The sequence below is a fragment of the Mandrillus leucophaeus genome, unplaced genomic scaffold (genome assembly GCF_000951045.1).
Source record: "Mandrillus leucophaeus isolate KB7577 unplaced genomic scaffold, Mleu.le_1.0 Scaffold251, whole genome shotgun sequence".
In the NCBI taxonomy this organism is placed as follows: domain Eukaryota; kingdom Metazoa; phylum Chordata; class Mammalia; order Primates; family Cercopithecidae; genus Mandrillus; species Mandrillus leucophaeus.
This window is the reverse complement of record NW_012102599.1, coordinates 12217-29377: the sequence shown is the minus strand read 5'-3', so window position 1 is coordinate 29377 and position 17161 is coordinate 12217. Positions and strand designations below refer to the sequence as shown.

The 17161-nt window shown below is 38.2% G+C and overlaps 1 protein-coding gene across 1 annotated transcript in view; it reads right to left on the bottom strand.

The window, feature by feature from the left end:
- NWD2 (NACHT and WD repeat domain containing 2) overlaps nt 1–14167 on the bottom strand; it is a gene marked incomplete at its 5' end in the record, with an annotated part of 106282 nt that extends 92115 nt beyond the window's left edge. Inside the window, one exon of the mRNA XM_011983581.1 lies at nt 14051–14167. Within this exon, the coding sequence (XP_011838971.1) occupies nt 14051–14167 (117 nt within the window). The remainder of the gene's footprint in view (nt 1–14050) is intronic.
- Nucleotides 14168–17161: the final 2994 nt, after the last annotated feature.

Below are 17161 nucleotides of genomic sequence, written 5' to 3'. Positions count from 1 at the left end.
CTACTTTGACCCCCCCACCTTCTGCATTTTCTTTGCATTTGACCTATTACATCACACATTTAGAAAATGACTCCTTCCTTGATTGTTTAAAGGAGGAGTGAAAACCAATACAGGAAATGTTCATCGAATTTTGATGGTCCACACTGATTTTATGATTCAACTTGTTCTTTATTCACTCTCGGTTACCAATTTTACTCTCCTCCCATACCACCTAAGATGGAAAAGAAATATACAAAACCCTCATGTCAGCCAAATACCACGTGTTCTCACTTATAAGTGAGAGCTAAATAATGTGTATCCATGGACATAGAGGCAGGGAGAGGTGGGAGAAGGGTGAGGGATGAGAAATTATTTAATGAGTACGGCATACACTATTCAGGTGATGGTTACATTAAAATCCCAGACTTCACCATTAGGCAATATATCCATGTAACAGAACTGCACTTACACACCTTAAATTCATTTAAAAAACACCCCACACAGATTGTGAGAAACAGAAAATATTATTCATGCTTTCTGGCTAATACAGATTTTATTTCACCAAATGTTACCTTTCATAAATTTTGGAGCATAGGTTTCTTCATAACATGTGTTTCAGTGTGTATATTTAAGTATCTATAATGGTGTGATGGAAGGAAGAGCTAATAATCTGGGCATCAGCATAATCACCTTAGACTCAGCCTTCTCCCTCAGCCCTCACTTAAACAGTCAACAACTTCTTACCAATTCTGTCTCTGAAGTATCTGTGATCTATGCCCAACTTTCTATTTCACCCCCTTAGCCCATCGGGGTATCTTTCACTTGGATCATGACATTAGCTGGGTTGCTAGCTAGGTTTCTTGCCTCTAGCCTCTTGAACTCACTGCCTTTAGTTACAGATCTCAACAGGATGTCCTCCTCACTGCTAACAAGCTTAAGCTGAAATTTAACTTAGAAGGTCTGACCTCAAATTACGTTTCTTGCCTCATGTTCCACAATGCCCTGCCACTAACCCTATATTCTACCTTCATCCAGGAACTGCTGGACTCTGGACAGTCAAGGTACACTCACCTCCCCTGCCCTAGATTTCGAGATGGAAAGCTCTTAGCCCTTCCAACCTTACTGAAAATATCATTTCTTCAGGAGGTCTTTTGTGACACAAAGAATCAGAACAAATCAGTTTCTCCATTTGGCTTCCATAGTAGCAGCTAGCTAATATTATATTATCTCACTTATCAAACAGTATCATATTTAACCACACACACTTCTTTCTGTTTAAGTGGGTGCTTAAGAGGTCAAGGGTAGTATATGACTTACCATTAGCTCAGAGAACTTAGCACAGTCTTACATAAGATAGGCACTATAGAAATTTGCTTGTTGTGTTTTATTGGACAACAATGTGAAATATGCATTTCTAGAAGCATATTGAGACTTTAGGTTGGTTGGATACAGCAGATCTGGACCTTGAATTGTCATCAGATGCTAGGTAAGTGCAAAGGGAGAAAAATTAAGAAATCTTTGTTGTTTTTACAGTTTGCATTCATGGCATTTTCAAGCACAGATTTTGGCAGCTTAGAGTTTCTCAGTCCAGGGAAATTAGATGAAAAAGTCCAAGTTTTGGCTGAAGCAATCTTAGTAAAGCCTGCAGTGACACAGCTTCCTTCCCTCCCAGAGAGAAGTATATCACACACTAGGCTAGTGATTATGTTATCTAAGTAATTCAACTGTATGTGAGAAAATGCCACCATGAAAACTCGAACAGGACATTATAGTTCAATCCCTCTACTTTTGTAGATAAAGAACAGACAGGGAGAAAAGGACTTGGGTTCTAGACTTCATTATAGCTTCCAATTAAACCGTTTAGGGTCTGCTGGTAGGAAGAATGTTGGCTTTAGAATTAAAGAGACTTAGACTGAAACCCTGGCTCCTACTCTTACGAGTTAGACATCAGGCAAATTGCAGAAATCACCGAAGTCTCAGCATTCTCACTGATAGAAATGGAGAAATAACAGCCCCATGGGTTGGTATGAGAAAAAGAGGAAAAGGGCTCTGTTGTATTTTAGGCATTCAGAAAATAAAAATTCTCTTCACTTCTTTGGGTTTCAATTTTACCTGTGTATAATCAGGATTTTTAACTATTTAGTTACTAGATTATCTTAAGGCTCTTTCCAGCTCTGAAATGCTGTCCTCTGTTTATCCTTAGAGGAACAAATAGCACTGAGAATTTGTAGAAGCGTTTTAAAAGCTGTTATACTCTGATGAATACTGCTCTTTTCTTCCAATTGCCTTGGGTTTAACTCTCCTTTTTTTCCTATCCTCTTGACAGATGGACACTTAAATCATTAATTTTCAAATTCTCATTTTTTCTAAATATGTGAATTTCAAAGTATGGATTTCTATCTTTTTCTAAGCATTAAAAAAATAGAAATCCATACTTTGAAATTTGTACAATGAGCTGAATCCACAAGTTTTGATATAGTTTTCATGTTAGTGCAATTAAAATATTTTTAGATTTCCCTTGTGATTTTTCTATTTTGACCCACAGTTTATTTAGAATGGTGTTAACTCTCACGTATTTGGACATGTTTAGTCATCTTTCAGTTATTTTTTAATTTTTAATTCCACCAAGGTCAGAGCACAACTGTAGCATGATTTCAACCCTTTGAAATGTGTTGAGACTTGTGTTGTTACCCATCATATGGATGGATCATCCTTTGCACTTCGGCAAATGTTCTGTGAATTGAAATAAGGTATATTCTGCAGTTATTGAATGTGGCATTCTATAAATGTTAATTAGGTCATGTTATAAATCATGTTATTCAAATCTACATACTTACGGATTTGTTTTCTACTTCTCTTAGATACTGAAAGATGTTTGTAAATATCTCCAATTATGACTGCAGATTTGTCTATTTCTCCTTTTAGTCAAGATTTTTATATTTTGAAGCCATGTTATTAGGTGCATACAAATATAGAAATATTACATTTTGGCAATCATTAAAAAGTCAGGAAACAACAGGTGCTGGAGAGGATGTGGAGAAATAGGAACACTTTTACACTATTGGTGGGACTGTAAACTAGTTCAACCATTGTGGAAGACAGTGTGACGATTCCAAGGATCTAGAACTAGAAATACCATTTGACCCCAGCCATCCCATTACTGGGTATATACCCAAAGGATTATAAATCATGCTGCTATAAAGACACATGCACACGTATGTTTATTGCGGCACTATTCACAATAGCAAAGACTTGGAACCAACCCAAATGTCCATCAATGACAGACTGGATTAAGAAAATGTGGCACATATACACCATGGAATACTATGCAGCCGAAAAAAGGATGAGTTCATGTCCTTTGTAGGGACATGGATGCAGCTGGAAACCATCATTCTCAGCAAACTATTGCAAGAACAGAAAACCAAACACTGCATGTTCTCACTTATAGGTGGGAATTGAACAATGAGATCACTTGGACACAGGAAGGGGAACATCACCCACCGGGGCCAGTCATGGGGTGGGGGGAGGGGGGAGGGATAGCATTAGGAGATATACCTAATGTAAAGGACGAGTTAGTGGGTGCAGCACACCAACATGGCACATGTATACATATGTAACAAACCTGTACATTGTGCACATGTACCCTAGAACTTAAAGTATAACAAAAAATTTAAAAAAATAATAAAAAGAAGAAATATTACATTTTTCTGTTGAATTGAACCTTTTATCATTATGAAACATCCTACTTTATCTTCTTAACTTAAAACCTACTATATGATATTGATGTAATTTTCTTTTGGTTAGTCTTTCCATGGCACATATATACACACACACACACACACACATATACATACATATATATACACACATATATATACATAAAAGTATATATGTGTGTGTGTGTGTATATATATACTTTTATGATTTTGCTCTCAACCGATTTATGCCCTTTCCTTTAAAGGGAACTCCTGCAAACTGCATACAGTTGAACCTGTGTTTAATAGGGAAGTTTAGATTATTTACAGTGAATAAAATAGTTGGGTCATCTTTCTACTTGTTTCATCTATTCTTCAGTCTTCCTTTTACAATTTGTCATATTTTCTTGAATCTTTGCATGTCTTATAATTTTCACTGTATTCTGAACTTCATTTTTGGAATAATGGTTATTTAGGCTTTCCTTTCCTATGTTAGACTGACAGGGCAATGAGAGGCTTATCACATTCCCATTAGTAACTGAACGGGGCTGGGGCTAGGTTGCAGTTTTAGATTGAGTTGACTTTGAATTAAAATGCCTCAAAGGCAACACCAGTTAAATGTTTGTGCTACATTCTAGTGGACTTTGTCTCCTGTACACCAAGATATTATTGGAGACTTTATTCTGCCTTTCCATCCCAGCTTCCTAGCCTCCCATGTTGCTCAATTCTCTGCAAATATCTCATGGAGCAAACTCCCAGTGATTTTGGGGTTCCTCTATCTGTAAAGCCAGCTTACCAAGAAATGACTCATTTCCTTCTGGAAACTGACTGTGTCTAATCCCGTTTGTCTCCACAGCCCTACTATCTTTTTTAAAATAGGATGTTTACATTTTACCTTTTTAAAAAGTTGTTGCTGGCCTACTTAGAAGTCCTTTGGACTATAGTTATAAAAGTGAACATTTTTCTTGACCAGTTAAATTATAAAGAGACTGAGTACTCTCCCATTCACATTTTCTCTGTGATTCTTTTTATCATATAAAAATATGCTTTCTTACACCAACTAAGCTTAAGCTACGGAAATAGCTTATATGTTAGTAAAAGTTTACTGTGGAAATACTTCATATATTAGCAATAATTAATTCAACAGCCCTCTTGGCTTTCACCAGACAATTAAATATTGTTGAGAAGAAAGCTAATCTTCCGTGTTTGTCCATTCTAAAACTCTTTTGGTGATATCAAGTCACTAATTATTGAAACCTATTTCAGAGCTACGATAACTGGTTGATTTCAACTGGACAAACATTTTTATAAGTATAGAAATCTTTGTTTCTCTGGACTATATGAGGAAAATACCTGGAAAATCTAAGGCTTTAGATTTTTATTTAAATAAAATTTGTAAGAAAGATCTTTTTAAGCTAGATTGTTTAATTTAGATGAATTTCCAGTTCAAATCGATGACTATTTTCCCATTTTAAAATACATTTTGGTTGGTAGAACTGTACTTATAAAGGTTAGAACTAATTGATACAACCCCCCCCTGCACTTTAAAATACAAATGAAAATTAAGTACTTATTTTAATTTTTCATGTGTGTATTTTGTTTTGTATACCTAAAATGATAAAGCAAACATATTGGAATATGGATAAATGTGAAATACTTTCCAAAGCCAAGTGTTTTAAAAAATACTGTAATTATTTCAAATGATTTATGAAATCTTATCCTATAGTTTTCTTCTACTGAAAATTATTTAAAGAAACTAAACTGTAAGGAGACATAATTTAACCTGAAGGAGAGTGGTGAGAAGGTGAGAAGGAACTGACCTATATGCTATAAGTTTGAGTGTCACTCAATGATATGCAAAAATAGAATGTTAGTCTTTGTCAGTTACAGCTACAAACTTCGTCTTGTCTTTACTCTTCTGCCTAGTGAAAAAACAAACTTCCTGAATAACAACAGATTTCACAGTTCAGTCCCTTAAGTTGTCATATTTTTGGTTTAAAATATGGCCCAGTTCAAAATGTAGCTCTCTGGGCTTCTTTCTTCTCACTTTGTGCATGCTGGGCTTAGGGTCCACTGCCAGGAGCTGCTTGTGGTGGGTATGAGCATGACCCATTCTCCGTTCCCTGCTAGCTGTGCCACTGACGGCAGTGTGTGTGTGTGTGTGTGTGTGTGTGTGTAAGTGAAGGTAGAAGTCTGTTTTGACATCTGCTTACGCTCAAGCAACAATGGTGATACGCCCATTCTTTTGGTCTCTGCTGCTTCTTTACCCAATGCTGACAGATTGTGTTTGTTTATATGTGTGTAATCTCATAGCCCTGATAAGGATGCTATATGAGTGTTGGCTCACTGAGAGCTCAGGGGGTTGACAAAGCATACTGCAGGCAAGATTCCTTTTGTCCTGATTCTAAGACATGGGAACACCCCTCTAAATGTGAAGCCAAAGAAGAACCTCTTACCTGCCTCCATCAGCATTGCATGCATGGTATCAGGCTTGGGTCTCCTAGGGTCACCTGCCAATGCTTCTCCCACAGCAAACTTCCACCTCATCCACACGGATTGAGGAACTGTAGTGAGATGCTATAAGCATCCTCCAGGGATGCCACACACGTGGTGGGATGGGGATGGATTCTCCAATACTGTAACTAAGGTTTTCAAACTCTAGTTGCTCAAGACAGCACAGGGTAAGTTGTCTACTTTTGTTTGTTTGTGTTTGAGACAGAGTCTCGCTCTGTAGCCCAGGCTGGAATGCAGTGGTGTGATCTCGGCTCACTGCACCCTCTGCCTCCTGGGTCCTGGTTCAAGCAATTCTCCTGCCTCAGCCTCATGAGTAGCTGGGATTACAGGCATGCGCCACCATGCCCAGCTAATTTTTTTGTATTTTTAGTATTCTACTATAAATGGGGTTTCACCATGTTGGCCAGGCTGGTCTTGAACTCCTGACCTCGTGATCCACCTAAGCCTTCCAAAGTGCTGGGATTACAGGCGTGAGCCACTGCACCCAGCCATTTGCTTTTTTTATATATAATTTCAACTTTTATTTTAGATTCAGGGCATACACGTGCAGGTTACCTGACTGTATTGAATGATGCTGAGGTTTGGGATATGACTGATCCCATCACCCAGGTGCTCAGCATAGTATCCAATAGTTTTTCAACCCTTGCCCCCTCCCTCATTCCCTGTGCCACTGATGGCAGCATGTGTGTGTGGCTGAGTAGTCCCCAATTTCTATTGTTGCCATCTTTATGTCCATGGGTACCCAATTTTGGTTCCCACTTACAAGTGAGAACATGTGGTAATTGGTTTTCTGTTCCTGAGTTAATTCACTTAGGAAATGGCCTCCAGCTTCATCCGTGTTGCTACAAAGAACATAATTTCATTCTTTTTTATGGCTGTGTAGTATTCCATGGAGTTTATGTGCCACATTTTCTTTATCCAATCCACTAGACATGGACACTGGACATCTAGATTGATTCTTTGCTATTGTGCTGTGATGAACCTGTGAGTGCATGTGTCTTTTTGGTAGAAAGACGTATTATTATTTTTTGTTTTGATATATACCCAATCATGAAATTGCTGGGTTGAATGGTTGTTCTAAGTTCTTTCAGAAATCTCCAAACTACTTTTCACACAGTGGCTGTACTAATTTACATTTCCACCAACAATGTATAATCATTCCCTTTTCCCTACTGTCTCATCAGAATCTGTTGTTTTTTGAGTTTTTAATAATAGTCATTCTGACTAGTGTGAGATGGTATCTCATTGTGGTTTTGATTTGCATTCCTCTGATGATTAGTGTTGATAAGCATTTTTTTCATACGTTTGTGGGCCACTTCTATGTCTTCTTTTGAGAAGTGTCTGTTCATATCTTTTGCCCATTTTTTAATGGGCTTATTTTTTTGCTCATTCCATTGTTTAAGTTCCTTATAGATTCCAGATATTAGACATTGGTCAGATGCATAGTTTTTGAACATTTTCTCCCATTCTGTACATTGTCTGGTTACTCTGTTAATAGTTTCTTTTGCTGCGCAGAAGCTCTTTAGTTTTATTAGGTACCACTTGTCAATTTTTGTTTGTGTTGCAGTTGTTTTTGAGGACTTGGTAATAAATTATTTCCCAAGGCCGATGTCCTGCGTTTTCTTCTGGGATTATTACAGTTTGAGGTCTTACATTTAAACCTTTAATCCATCTTGAGTTAATTTTTGTATATGGTGAAGGACAGGGGTCTAATTTCATTCTTCTCCATATGGCTAGACAGCTATCCCAATATAATTTATTGAATAGAAAATCTTTCCCCATTGTTTATTTTTGTCAACTTTGTCAAAGATCAGATGGCTGTAGGTGTGCAGCTTTATTTCTGGGTTCTCCACTTTGTTCTATTCATCTATGTGTCTGTTTTTGTACCAGCACCATGCTGTTTGAGTTACTGTAGCCTTATAGCATAGTTTGAAGTTGGATAATGTGATGCCTCCAGCTTTGTTCTTTTTGGTTACCATTGCTTTGGCTATGCACACTCTTTTTTGGTTCCATATAAATTTTAGAATAGTTTTTTCTAGTTCTGTGAAAAATGACACTGGTAGTTTGATAGAAATAGCATTAAATATATAGATTGCTTTGGGCAGAATGAACCTTTTAATGAATTGATTCTTCCAATCCAGAGTATGGAATGTTTTTCCATTTGTTTGTGTCATCTGTGATTTCTTTTGGTAGTGTTTTGTAATTCTCCTTGTAGAGATTTTTCACTTCCTTGGTTAGATGTGTTCCTAGGTATTTTGATTTTTTTTGTGGTTATCGTAAATAGAATCGCATTCTTGATTTATTTGGCTTTCAGCTTGAACGTTATGGGTGTATAGAAATGTTACTCATTTTTGTATACAGATTTTGTATCCTGAAACTTTACTGAAATTGTTTATCAGTTCTGGGAGCCCTTTGGAAGAGTCTTTATGATTTCCTAGGTATAGAATCACATCATACATTAAGAGAGACAGTTTCACTTCTTCTTTTCCTATTTTGATGCCTTTTATTTTCTTCTCTTGCCTGATTGCCCTAGCTAGCACTACCGGTACTGTGTTGAATAGGAGTGGTGAGAGTGGGTATTCTTATTTTGTTCCAGTACTTAAGGGAAATATTTCCAGTTCTTGCCCATTCAGCATGATGTTGGCTGTGAGTCTGTCATAGATGGCTCTTATTATTTCGAGGTATATTCCTTCAATGTCTTGTTTTTACTGAGAGTTATCATGAAGGACTGTTTATTGAAAACTTTTTCCATGTCTATGGAGATGATCATATGGTTTTTGTTTTTAACTCTGTTTATGTGGGTGTGTCACATTTATTGGTTTGCATATGTTGAACCAACCTTGCATCCCAGAAATTAAACCAACTTGATCATGGTGACTTAACTTTTTGATGTGCTGTTGGATCTGGTTTACTAGTATTTTGTTGAGGATTTTTGCATCTATGTTCATCAGGAATATTTGGCTGTAGTTTTCTTTTTTCATTGTGTCTTTGCCAGGTTTTGTCTTTTGCCAGGTATCAAGGTGATGCTGGTTTTTAAGAATGAGTTGGGGAGCAGTTCCTTCTCAAGTTTTTGGAATAGTTTCACTATAATAGGTATCAGCTCTGCTCTGTGTATCTGGTAGAATTTGTCTGTGAATGTATCTGGTTCTGAGCCTCTTTTTTTTTTTTTGGTTGGTAGATTTATTACTGATTCAGGTTTGGACCTCAATATTGGTTTGCTTAGGGTTTCAATTTCTTCCTGGTTCAATATTGGGAGATTGTGTTTCCAGGAATTTGTCCATTTCCTCTAGATTTTCTAGTTTGTGTGCATAGGTGTGTTTATAATAGTCCCTGAGGATCTTCTGTATTTCTGTGGGATCGGTTGTAATATCACCTTTGTTGTTTCTGATTGAAGTCACCTACTTTTGTCAACTTCTGACAAGAGGCAGCCCTGTATTCAGGGTCCAGGATCAATGCTCAAACTCTATAAGCAATTCTTTTGGGTACTCCACATTTGGAGCAATGACAAGAAGAAAACCCCCTCTTCCCTATAAATAGGCACCGTGGAGAAGGATGGGGATGAGATAATGAGAGAATTAGCATCACATGACCTCTGCTGTCTCCAAAAGGCCATACTCCTCTCCCACTACAAAAGGATTTTCTATGGAGTAGGGAATGCGACAAGTAGGTGTGGCGGATTCTGTTGAACTTTCCACATTTTGCAAAGGCTGAAGCAATTTTTTACACCTAAAAGGTGATGAAGATGATTTTGTTACTCAGCTGTGAGTTGTCTCCCTGCTAGGGGCAGCCCTGGTCAGAATCCCTCCTTGGGGATAGGTAAAGCTTTTAGTCAGTAAATGTGATCAAATTCATATCTAGAAAAATAAAATAAATATGTACCATATGTATTTTACAACTGTTACATTTTATTAATATACACATAAGAATGAATTAAAATCCTTTAACATTTGACTGTCTGAATGAAGCCTTAATACTTTTTTCATTATTATTGGCGTTTTCAAAGGGAAAAATTATAATAGCACATAAATGCCTAATATACATGAAAACTTTTTATTCTCATTTGAAAATAACTTAAGTCACAGTTTAAGTTATTTGGTCTAAAATTACTGGTTGTTAGCCTTTTATGGGTTTACAAAGAATTCATATATATATCATCACATTTGGTCCCCACAACAACCCTTTGAAATTGATTCAAAATTTGCTTTTAGTTTATTATTATTTTCCCATATTTATAGATGTGATCATTAAAGCACAATTAGGTTAGTGACTTGTGCCCTGAGAACCAGGGCTCTTACTTGATTATAAAATGAAAATTCTGGGCTCTTCCCACTGTACTTGCCTCTCTCTACACACGTATTCAAATGTTGTTCTTCTCGTTAAGATGATGTATGCTTTACAATATGTCTCCCAAGCTAGTCCTTTGAGAGCAGGACCAGACACATTCCAGGCCCCCTCACTCTAGCACCCGCATCTCTTTGTGGTCAAAAACATGTGTGTAAAACAGCTGTCCAGAATTACAGCACAGCTTGCATGTCAGTAGAACCTCGGGCCATTATCTAAATGACAACTTTTAGGGAGATTGAAGTTGAAAAAGGCCAAGCACGAACAATACTGAAGACCAAGTTCCCTTTGGAACTTAATTAAACACTCAATTCCCTGAGTGTTTAAAAGGAAAGCTTCATTCTGTCCTTAATTTATTTGGATCTAACATAAAGGCTAAAGTCTGTGAAGCCTTTGAAGATACAAAAACACTTTTTTTTTTTTTTTTTCCATTTGACAGTGGTGAATTTCCTTGCCAAAGACTTCAGCATTAGGGGAAGTATTATGCTAAGCTCTGCATCCCACAGGGGTCATCATGACTTCCAGATATACCCACAAGGGAGCACTGGGTGAGGAAACTGGAGCTAAAAAGTAACACACACACGCCAGTTGTTACCATAGTTACAACAGGAAAGGCCATAAAAGGTGTACTTTTATTTTGTTTCTATAAGCAGTGAGATATAAGCCTTGTGTGATTCAGGATCACTGGGGTGAATAATCCTAGCTCTATCTGTAGGGTTTTGTCATGGTTTCCCTGAGTTTAAACATGTAACAGGGCAGCAGAAGAAGGGATAAATGATTGTGTATGCTCAACAAAGATGTTGCTACCGTTCTATCAGCTAACCTTTGCTCTCTTAACCTGCATAAACTTGCAGTCTTTATTTATTCTCCTACCAGCAAATTACTGGAATTCAGAGTCATGTCTAATTTTAGTTAGCTTAGGGATGGCACTCGCCAGGGTTATAAAAGGGGGAGAACATCTCTGTCATTCCTGAATTTCCGAGCCTGGATTACGGTAAAGCTGTGGAGATCACAGTAATTGAGATTTCCCAGGCCACTCCCATAGTGGGTTATGCTTCCCAAATCTGGCTTTCTAAGCATGACGGAATCTGGCCTAACCTGTCTTCCAATATTTGAGTCTGTTCTATAGCACCCCTGTCAGAGTGGTTTGTGTTCTTCCCTGCGATAAAAACTTTTTTCGTGATGCGTCACTACAGTTTGAGCCAGGTGATTTGATCTTTAGACAGCTATGATAGATAATAATGATACAATAAGAAACAATCAACACTTTTTAACGGGTTACTATGTGTGAGATGCTATAAAAGTGCCTGTAATTTCATTTGATTCTCAGAATGACCCAATGAGGTAGATAACTATTATTATCACTTCCATTTTACAGACAAAAAACTAAGGCTTAGCATAGTGAAGCAACTCCTGCAGTGCCGCACAGCTATGAAATGTCAGGTCAGAACCCAGGGAAACTGGATCCAAACACCTGAGAGAAAGCTATATCCTTTCACTTCTTCACCCAAAGCTGAAATCTGCTTCCTCGTTCTATCCTCCGATGACCCACGGAAAAAAAATCTCTCTCACTACTTGCTCTTCAGATACTTAACCCAACTTTCAGGCCTTTTTTTATGCATTCTTTTCAGGCCACAGGACACTATTTTCAGATGTTCATTCCCCAAATCCCCTAAACCATGTATTTTTCTCATTTGGCTTATTGTAGTAGCTGTCTAAAGGTCTGGCTGCTCTGTCCCCTCTTCCTCACCCAGCCGCCAAGGCCATGCTGAAAATACAAGTCAAATCACCTCATTCCTCTGCTCAGAACACTTCTGCAGTTTTTCCTGTCACTCAAGGTAAAACCTTAAGTCAACTTGAAGATTACAGAATTGTCTTACTGAAATTACCTTTCCAAAATCGATGGTTCCCAATTATGCTGAGCCCTAACAATAGTTTTCTTACTCTTAAAAATAAAAGATGACATGGCCCCATGATATGTCCGCCACATCCCATGCCCTCATCCTATTCATACTTGTTCCAGGCACAGAGGCCTGCTTGCTGTTCCCTGAACATGCCAACCTCTCTTCCTGAAATACCTGACTTGGAATATCCACACCTGGTTCTTTCCTGCCTCTCTTTCCATCTCCCCTTCAGAGTCACTTTATTAGCGAGGCCTTCTCTGACTGCTTTATCTTAAGTAGCAAATCTCTCCCCTTGCTGGTATTCTCTCTTTTCTTTCATTTCTCTATTTTTCTCCATAGCACTTATCACCATCTGACTTACTGTTTATCTTACTTATTTGGTTTTTGCCTGCCCTCCCTCCCTTCCACCCACATTAGAATGTAAGCTCCAGGAAAGCAAAAAATTTTATCTTCTTAGTTCAGTTCTAAGGTTGAATCATAAGGAACTGGCCCACAAAATAACAATTTTGTATGAGTCAACCTACCATACCCCCAGCACTTAAGAGCCGCCCTTGGCACACAGTAGCACTCAAGTAGTTAGTGAGTAAACAACTTACCTATATATGGAATACTACAAACATTATACGATACAGCCTTTATACACTTTACTAGCCTGGGTAAGAAATTTGCCATCAGCTGGTCAGATTTGTGATACCATCTCTGTAGGTCTTCCTGATCCTATGTGGAGCCAAATATAGATGGATATGCAAATAAATATTAAGAACACTTTTGCTGATATATTGAACCTAGTTGTTAACAGTACGATGTGATATTTTTTTCACAGCACTCACTAGTAATTTTAACACTCATCTGTCAGTCTTAGAGCAACCTATGTTCAAAAGGGCAACTTCCCTTATCGATTGGTAGGATCTGCTTGGATTCAAGGTTAAGTCTTTCTTAAGCTAAATTAAGGCAGTGATTTTGCACAATCACCTGCCACAGTATGGCCTATTTATCTTTACTACCACTGTGCTTACACAGAGGAGTGAGTATTCTTTAGAAAGTAATGATGAATTAATAATAATGTTCCACTTGAAATCTCTCTGTTGATCTTTAGCTTATAATGAAGATGTAGTCGAAAATTATTGTAGAAACAAACTTTTTCACAGGGCACCATTTGCTACTGGTAGATGAGACACAGTAAGTATATTTGATTCACTTTAACAATGTTTCAGTCATTTTGTTAAAAAACGCCAGAAATTCTAGTGTTAAGAAATAGAAGCACTATGATGGAATAGATTGTAGAATAAGATAAGAAAACCTAGGATAAAGACTGTAGGTCTGAAAGAGTAATCCTTATTGTTGATCACAAGGTGTTGTAGAAATCGTTGTCAAACCCAAGTCATCCCTTTGATTACCATTTCAAATTATTCACCGTTAATTTGCAGCACTTCTCACGAAAAGTTGAAGCTTTTTGTTCTCACACACTGAGAGCCAGGAGACAGCTTAAAATGTTTAAACAGACATAAAAAAGCCTTTTCCCCCTTCATTTAAAAAGCCCCTTATGAATCACCAATCAGCAATAATTCTCACATTCATCTCAGAGTTAATATAAAGCATTAGTTTTTTTATACCCACAACAAAACATGGACCTGCAGAAGTTTTCAAGCAATCCTCCAGCAGCTTCATGCGGGTCTTCTGCAGCTCTGGGCTGTCCCAGTCATCTTCCTCCACTCCCCAGTACAGATCTATGACCTGGGGACAAATGGATGAAGAGCATTAATTTACCTGTGGGCTTTGTTCTTATTTACAATGTCAAGCTCATGTGACTTTTAACTTTTCTCTTTGCAGCACGTTTTCTCTTACAGAGGGGAGGTGATTTTTAAGACCCATTTAAAGAGATTTTTCATTCCATGATGGGCTGGGAATGAACCTTACAATTTCTTATTTTGTTTCTGATTACACTGCTGACATGGGCCCAGAGAAAATGAAATGCTAACTGTTGAAGGTTTTGGAGTATGGGCTTTTGTTGTCTTGAAATGGAAACAGAATTTTCAGGTTTGAAGCAGCTGGGATGAGGTTACCATAGTACTTGAGACAATTAAATCACCGTATGTATTTAATGTTACCGTAAGTATTAATATGAGAAAGGAAAACCATAACAAATATTACTATATACTGATTGCAAGTCAAACACCTACATTTCTTAAAAAAAAAAAAGCCCTGTCATTATCACGCTTTATCATATGAGGAGAGATATTTTGCTTACGTCTGTTTTATCTGTAAGTAGTTCAGCTTTCATCAACATATATCTGAAAAACATGTACTGGCAAAAATGAAAGGTATGCCTCACAGAAAAGCGACGATAATAGGATCCTCTATCTCCCTACTTCAAAGACTACTAAGGAAGATTCTGGCAGTCTATAACAAACTTTTACAAGTTCGCTCTTTGAAAAGTGCTATGGAGAGCATCCTGGGTTTCATTACCTTCACTCAACTGCTATCTGCATAAAGTAAATGTTCCCAGGTGTAGCTTTGAAAATTTCTTCTTTTCCTTTCCTTGCTTCCCACAAGCGGAAACAAGACCCTCCCTACTCTTTTCCTCCTGCTCGCACGGCATTTGGTGAGATGGAAGGTCAGAGTATGGGTCCTCCCTTTTGGCCCCAGCAGATCCTGGGGACTTTGTGTGCTTCTCATTTCTTGGCTATGGGTCCCCACAGATCTGGCTTGTTCCAGGTCTTTGTCTAAGTGCATTTGAGTGTTTAAGAAGGCTGATAGATAAATGGCAGCTCTTTAAAAAATATTCTCATGGCCCATTCCATGGGTTTCATCAGATAGGAAAATATCAGCATTTTGATTTTGGGGGCTCTATGCTTTAATCTATCTTACTAAGTTTAATCACACAATATGAAGAAAGGGGACATCAAAGAAGGTAACTTCATTAACCAATTTGACAGCCTCTAGCTGGGGCTACTTAAAAAGTAAAAATAAATGGGTAAAAATTAAATAATTCGGTTCCTCAAGTGCTCAGTAGCCCCATACTGGTTCTCATGTTGGACAGAGGAGATACAGAGAATTTCACATCATAGTAAGTTCCACTGGACAGAGCTGTAAATTACTGAGCTTCAGAAGGGCACAGAAATCATCTAGTAATAAAAGAATAAACAGGGCTATAAAATAGTCTAATTTGTTAAATAATGGACAGTCCATAATTTGCAAAGGGTCATGTTTCCAGAAAACGAAAAAATAAAGAAAATATTTATGGTTTATCTGTTGTTAATCTTTCTGGGTGTTTTCTATGCCACAGAGTACCTTTTGGTAAATTAATATCCTGCCACACTAGGATTTGTTTCTAATGTTTTAGAATACAAAAGATGAACTTTTCCACCTCACCATCCTTGGGAAGGACATCCCAGAGCTGCTGCAAATGCTGAGAAAGTGTCTCCCTCAGTGGAAGCAGAATCCCCTTCACATGCTAATCTGGTCTCCTGTCCTGAGAAGGACAGTAATAGCCTTGGTAGAACAATGGGTTAAGAAAAGCTGGTAAGTAGACTGGCTCTCTAGGTTCCTCCTCTCTAGGCAGGGTTTCTCTGAAAGAAAGGCAGCAGCCCCATTCAGGGACTTGTAGATAAAACTCCCAACTCCCTGGGACAGAGTGCCTGGGGAAAGGGGCGGCAGTGGGCACAGCTTCAGCAGACTTAAATGTTCCTGCCTATCAGCTCTGAAGAGAGCAGCAGATCTCGTAGCACAGAGCTCAAGCTCTGCTAAGGGACAGGCTGCCTCCTCAGGTCAGTCCCTGACCCCCATGCCTCCTGACTGGGAGACACCTCCCAGCAGGGTCGACAGACATCTCATACAGGAAAGCTCTGGCTTTTATCTGGTTGGTGCCCCTCTGCGAAGAAGCTTCCAGAGGAAGGAACAGGCAGCAATCTTTGCTGTTCTGCAGCCTCTGTTGGTGACACCCAGGCAAAAAGCATATGGAGTAGATCTCCAGCAAACTCCAGGAGACCTGCAGCAGAGGGGCCTGAGTGTTGGAAGGAAAACTAACAAACAGAAAGGAATAGCATCAACATCACCAAAAAGGACGTCCACACACTCCATCCTAAGGTCACCAGCATCAAAGACCAAAGGTAGATAAATCCATGAAGATGAGGACAAAACCAGCACAAAAAGCCTGAAAATTCCAAAAACCGGAATGCCTCTTCTCCTCCAAAGGATCACAACTCCTTGCCAGCAAGGGAACAAAACTGGACGGAGAATGAGTTTGATGAATTGACAGAAGTAGGCTTCAGAAGATGGGTAATAACAAACTCCATCAAGCTAAAGGAGCATGTTCCAACCCAATGCAAAAAAGCTAAGAATCTTGATAAAAAGTTACAGGAACTGCTAACTAGAATAACCAGTTTAGAGAAGAACATAAATGACCTGACAGAACCGAAAAACACAGGATGAGAACTTCGTGAAGCATACACAAGTATCAATAGCTGAATCAATCAAGCAGAAGAAAGGATATCAGAGATTGAAGATCAACTTAATGAAATAAAGCACGAAGAAAAGATTAGAGAAAAAAGAATGAAAAGAAATGAACAAAGCCTCCAAGAAATATGGGGCTATGTGAAAAGACCAAACCTAAGTTTGATTGGTGTATCTGAAAAGTGATGGGGAGAGTGCAACCAAGTCGGAAAACACTCTTCAGGATATTATCCAGGAGAACTTCCCCAACTGGTAAGACAGGCCAATATTCAAATT